General features: G+C 39.8%; 1 protein-coding gene across 1 annotated transcript in view; it reads right to left on the bottom strand.

The window, feature by feature from the left end:
* Positions 1–758: 758 nt before the first annotated feature.
* LOC118743783 overlaps positions 759–5,681 on the bottom strand; it is an 88,312-nt gene continuing 83,389 nt past the window's right edge. Inside the window, exon 2 of the mRNA XM_036476547.1 lies at positions 759–3,847. Coding sequence (XP_036332440.1) covers positions 759–3,272 — 2,514 coding nt within the window. The 5' untranslated portion in view covers positions 3,273–3,847. The remainder of the gene's footprint in view (positions 3,848–5,681) is intronic.

Here is a 5,681-nt window from a genome sequence, read left to right on the forward strand (position 1 = left end):
TCAGTCGCCTGCAAAATAAATCCCTTACAATTATTTACTTATATATACTACTACATACATGCCGTTATGCTGTGCCATTTGAAATAGGATTTGGGACAAAATAAATTGCGATCGACTGTGTACACTTTGCTTAACTTTCATTTATTTACATTTCATTTCTTGTTGTTTATCTTTCGCCTTTAGAGCTACTGACGGTCCGCACTTTGTTTAATACTACACTTTCATTTATTTTTTCAAGTATTATTGATTTTTAAATCGAATACCACTCTTGCCGACGCGCGATTATTGCGCATTTTCCGCTTTTGTGTACTTTCTTTTTTGTTAACACAAAATAAATCGCTTGCCTTAGGCAGAGTTTATATTAAATTCGTAGATTTTAAGGCACACAAAAATTTCAAAGGCGGAAATTATGGAACCAAAGCATTTTCCCTCGCGCGAGTAGTAGGAAGTACTAAATGGAAAAGAAGAAAGAAGCTATAAAATTGCACATACGGCTACTTTAACCAAACTGTAGAAACATTTTAAAGATTTTGCTTAGAGTCTCAACAGTCAAACTCCAAACTTTGAACTTTGAAAAAGTTAGGGGCTGACTATCGCGAATGGATACTATCGTTAGGGCATTAATCTGTTGAGGTCATAAAATGTTACACAGAGCTATAATTTAGAATTATTTTAATTAATGTGCTACTTTGAAATACACCTTCCGCTTCCCTCCAAAAAAAAAAAAACATATACACATTTTCATTCCCTCATTTCACTCACCTGGTCAGCATGTTGGCGCGATTCACTGCCACCTCTGCTTCAACACGAAAACGATCCTGCGCATAGCGATCGACCACGCCTTCACCCAAATTTAACGACGTACCCGCCTCACAATTAGCGCCGAGCAAATGTTGCGTTTCAACGATTTGCAAAAATTTCGTTACGACATCCCGACCACGCATCAAATTCCGTCGATTATTTCGCGAAATCTCATCCCAATCGTAAATCTCATCTTCGTTTGCCGCATCGACCACGCCCGCCAAAAACCGATTCGTATCGTCTTCACCCTCCGTTTCGTTACCGTCTTCACCGCCATTCACATCCGTGCTCACATCACCCGAATTACTCACCGGGAAACCGTGCGCATGCCGATTGTCCATATGACCGTCGTCCATGGTAATGTCGTCCAGGTTATCAAGTCCGACATTTTCGAAACTTATCTCTTCGATATCGTATGCCTGCTGTCGTTCCAGCCCGATGCCACCAACGCTAGTGCTGGCCAAGTGATTTGGCTCCACGGAAATATTGCTGGCTGACCAACCAAACTCATCGCTCTCAGCTTTGGGGGCTGTTGACCCTGGCACAGCTGGAGTGAGAAGCTTGTTTGTTGTGTAGTTTTTTGGTTCGAGCTCACTATATTCTGCTGTGTCATTTGCCATCTCGGTGCTTTCAAGGCGTATCGTGCCGAACAAATCGGGTGGTTCGGATGAGTCAATAATGGAATTGCCATTAGATTTAATCGGTTTAGCTTTAACTCGTACCACCTTACTGGCTGGTTTTGTTGGTGTGGCACTGTCAGTTGGCCATAGGGGTCGCTCTATTGCAGTAATTTCATTTTGTGGCGCTACGGAAATAGTCTGATTTTTCCACGCGCGTTTGAGCGCAAGCTTCGACTGTACTACGTCTTTGGTCGGCATTGTGGGCAATGGTATAAGCTTTGTTGTTGCAGTCGTTTTTGGCACAAGCTGCAATTTCGTAGTTACCTTTTTAGGTGGTTTCAGTGCCGGAGTTTGTGTTGTTGTTGCGTCCACATTCACAGTGCCATCACTCAATATTTCTGTTGCGTATGAATCGTCGCCATCGACGAGAAATGGTGTAAAAGTTGTAAACATTTTAGCATTCTCATTAAGCTCAGTGCTGCCATCTGAACTTGTGGTGACATAGCTAGGTGATGTGACCGGATACTCATCATTCTGGTATATGTCTTCCATTGAATTATCTGGCACATCCAAATCATCAGCTAATTGCAAAACCTCACCTAATTCATCGCTGCTGCTGTCAACGTTAGATTCTAGCGCATTGTTGCTGACGTCTTCACTATTCACGTCATCACTCTCCAATTCATCTCCGACGCTGTCACTCGCCACTTCAACATCTCCATTGACATTCTCAATCCCTACATTAACATTGTTGATGTCATTGTTTGCATCATAATTGCGGCTATCGAAGTTGTCACCTTTGTCTTCGTCATCAACTCCGCTGACAGCTTCTTCTGTACGCTCGAAACTCCCACCATCCTCACTGCTAGCGCTATCTGCGACACTCACGTCACTATCGGTGGTTATATCATCAGTGGCAGCGTTATGCGCTTGGTTGAGTTCTACATCCATTGGCCTGCCCTGTAGCTGCTCGGCGGTTAACAGACTGCGATGATGGTTCTTTGACAGCTTGGCACCCAGCCTCTTATCGACGTTATTCCTTATGCTTTCCATAATCTTCTTCATATGCAGTTTACGTATGCGGTGTGTAACTGGCGCCTCAGTGGTGACGAGTCCACTAGCGCCTGCAGCGTCTGGTGTTTCGGTTACCGGCAGCGCCTCAAAGGGGTAACCAAGCGATCGTCGCGAGACCAATGCAGTAGCCATGGGCGCTCGGGTTGCGGTCATACCATGTGACATCATACTTAAGCGCTGCAGTGAGCTCGCGTCTGTCGCATTAATCAGCGAACCGTTAACGTCTGAGTTACGCCAATAGTCGCTGCCAAACAAATGCCCATTGCCAGTTTGAATGCTGCTGGTCGAATAACTGCTCCAAACTCTTCCCACACGATTTTGGTGCTTGCTGCTGCCATCATACCTTTTATCGATGGCATCGCGAGTTGTGACATTTTGCGGCGCGCCGTTTTCAACGTAGTCGGCCAATAATCCGCTGCTCCTTTCCGTGTGCGCGAAGCTTTGTGAAACAATTGTGGCGTTTTTCCTATTCGCCTCGCTGGCATCCGCTCTTCTGGCAGCTACAATATACCCCTTCACTGGCGTTGCTTTGACTGCTGCTACATTTTGCGGCCGCATGCCTCCCCACAGGATATGCTCCTTTTCATTGGAGTGCCGCACCTTAGAGCGCCCATGGCGTATGTTGTATGAATCCGCGTGCTCCGCGCCCACTTCCGTATCTGCTGCCAACGAGGCTGCGGCACTAACAGCATCTGCACGCAAGTCATAATAGTGTTGCGTTTGCAGCAGCAACAGCAGCAATATGGTGGGCAACTTAAAAGCAATGGGCGCCCACATTTTCTTTGATCTTGCAGAGGTTCGCAGTACTCCTTTGATTTTTGTGGTATTTTTTCTAATTTGTTGGACTTAAGTGTTGATTTTTAGGAATGATAGTAGGCAGGCCAAGCTTATCAAATGTCTACTGCAATTAAAAACGCTCAATTTCTGCCGCGTTTCGGTGCTTTAATACCAACTCGCACTACCCACTTTCGCAAATTTGCAGTCTGTTACTTCCTTTGCTGCTATTGCTTTATTTATTTTACTACCTCTTTTTCTTGTTTTTGATGCGCGCTTTCTTTTTTAATGGCGCGCTTAATTGCTGCAATAACAGTGACAAGAAATATTTAATTGCACTTGTCGCGGTCTCATCTGCGTTTTGCTTCGTCATTTCGTACTCGCAGCATCATCAGCGGTTTCCAGCAGTGTCGACACAATGTGGTTAGCGTCCACTGGCTGCTTCATGACGCATCATTTATGTAAATTAAATTGTGGATAATCGGTTTTCGTTCCACCAACCGGACCGCCAACAATCTGCCAGACACAGAGCGAGGGTGAGAAAGCTTGCTGTGCTGTGGCGGAAGTCAGTTGTGGATCTGAAATTTTAATGAGAAGAAAATTAGGTTTAAGTAATTTGTGCATATTGAACTTATAAAACGAGACAATAAAAACAAATTAACGCCTGTGATATGCGGGTAAAAATATGTGTGAAGTGATTTTTTTTTTTATCGATAACATAACAAAAGCATGTTGTGGGTAGAGTTGAATACAACATGACAAGGGGTTTCTTACTCACCTTTATCCCGGTTGACACGTTTTGAATACTTTTTTATATTCCAACGGATAACAAAAAAATTAATTTGCAATAACTCTCAATTTTCGACGAACGACTGTGGTAACGATAATCATAATAAGGGTGATTATCCTGGATCCTTTAAAAAAGACAATTTGAGAGAAAGCGATTGTTCATTTTTGAATTCAGAAAAAGCGGTTAGACCGAATTTTTGCTTTGAATTTTTCGCATTTCAATAACGCTTACAGTTTCTCAAAAATGAAAGCATAAAATAAATGAAAACTATTAAAATCAGTTGCATGGCTTTACTCAGTCCTAACTCTTGCGTCCTGTTTAAAACAAAACTGCTTAAACAATTTCAATATGCCAACCATATTCAGTTAAATTTGAAAGGAATATTCTATACACTTCGCACAAGCGTAATTTCCTACATCTGGTAATTCAATGCGAAAACTTCAAGAGAAATACATAGCAGACTGCTTCGTTTGAACGCTAACAACGGGTAAATGTATTCACTGCTTTCGTTTAGGAAAATTAAGCGATGAAACCAAATGTGCGCCCACCCATAAATGCATGCAAATGTACATACACTGCCGGAAAAAAGTATTGGCACAGAAAATTTTTCACAATATATGCAACTATTTTTTCTCGAATATTTTTCCGCCAATTTTTTATAAAAATATGGTTGATTCTACAACAAAACGCATAAAAATATGATTCCTAATTTTTGTGCAAAACTCGCGAAAATTCAAAAAATTTTCAATCAACTTTTCAACTTTCTAACCAGAATTTTTTTGAGTATGCAGTTTTGCAGCCCATTAAATTCTAGTAAAACAAATGCAAGTTTGGAGTTAGTCAAAAATCGCATTGATTTTTGAGAAGGTCTTTTGCATTTTTCCATATAAAGTATTTTCGAAAAAAACTTTTTTGTACGGAAAACACTGCGTGGAAAAACTGGCAAAAAATAACGGTAATTTCTAACTACTTAAAACTTGTACTTTATTAAAACAAAATTGATTGGGCTTCAAATCTGCATACTTAAATCCTCAAAAACTCTAAAAAACTGACTAAAAAGTTGAAAATTTGTTAAATTTTCAAGAGTTTTGCGCAAAGCTTAGGAATTATATTTTTATGTTTTTTGTTGTAGAATGAACCATATTTTTATAAAAAATTGCCGGAAAAATATTAGAAAAAAATTTTGCATATATTGTAAAAAAATTGCTGTGCCAATACTTTTTGTCGGCAGTGTATGTATATACCGTGACAAGTTTTAATATATAATTTTTATTGTAATTTAATTTTGGCTATTTTTTTATAAAAAATATAGTTAATTTTTTAACAAACCCCGTCAAAATCCAAGTTTCAAACTTTGTGCAATATTAAAAAAAAATTCTACAAACTTTTTTAAGAATCTCTAGCTTTTTTAATCAGAATTTTTTAATAGAAAGATTCTGAGTATGCAGTTCTGTAGCTCATTGAATTCTAGTAGAATAAAGTACAAGTTTAAAATGACTAATAATAACGGTTGATTTTTTAGATTTTTTAGATTTTTTTTGCCTATTTGCTTCCATATAACGAATAAATACAATTTATTTTTATATGGAAGAAACCCGTGACATCTTCGACAAAAAAAAAAA

Source organism: Rhagoletis pomonella, unplaced genomic scaffold (assembly GCF_013731165.1).
Source record: "Rhagoletis pomonella isolate Grant_MI unplaced genomic scaffold, Rhpom_1.0 Rhpom_scaffold_00007, whole genome shotgun sequence".
In the NCBI taxonomy this organism is placed as follows: Eukaryota; Metazoa; Arthropoda; class Insecta; order Diptera; family Tephritidae; genus Rhagoletis; species Rhagoletis pomonella.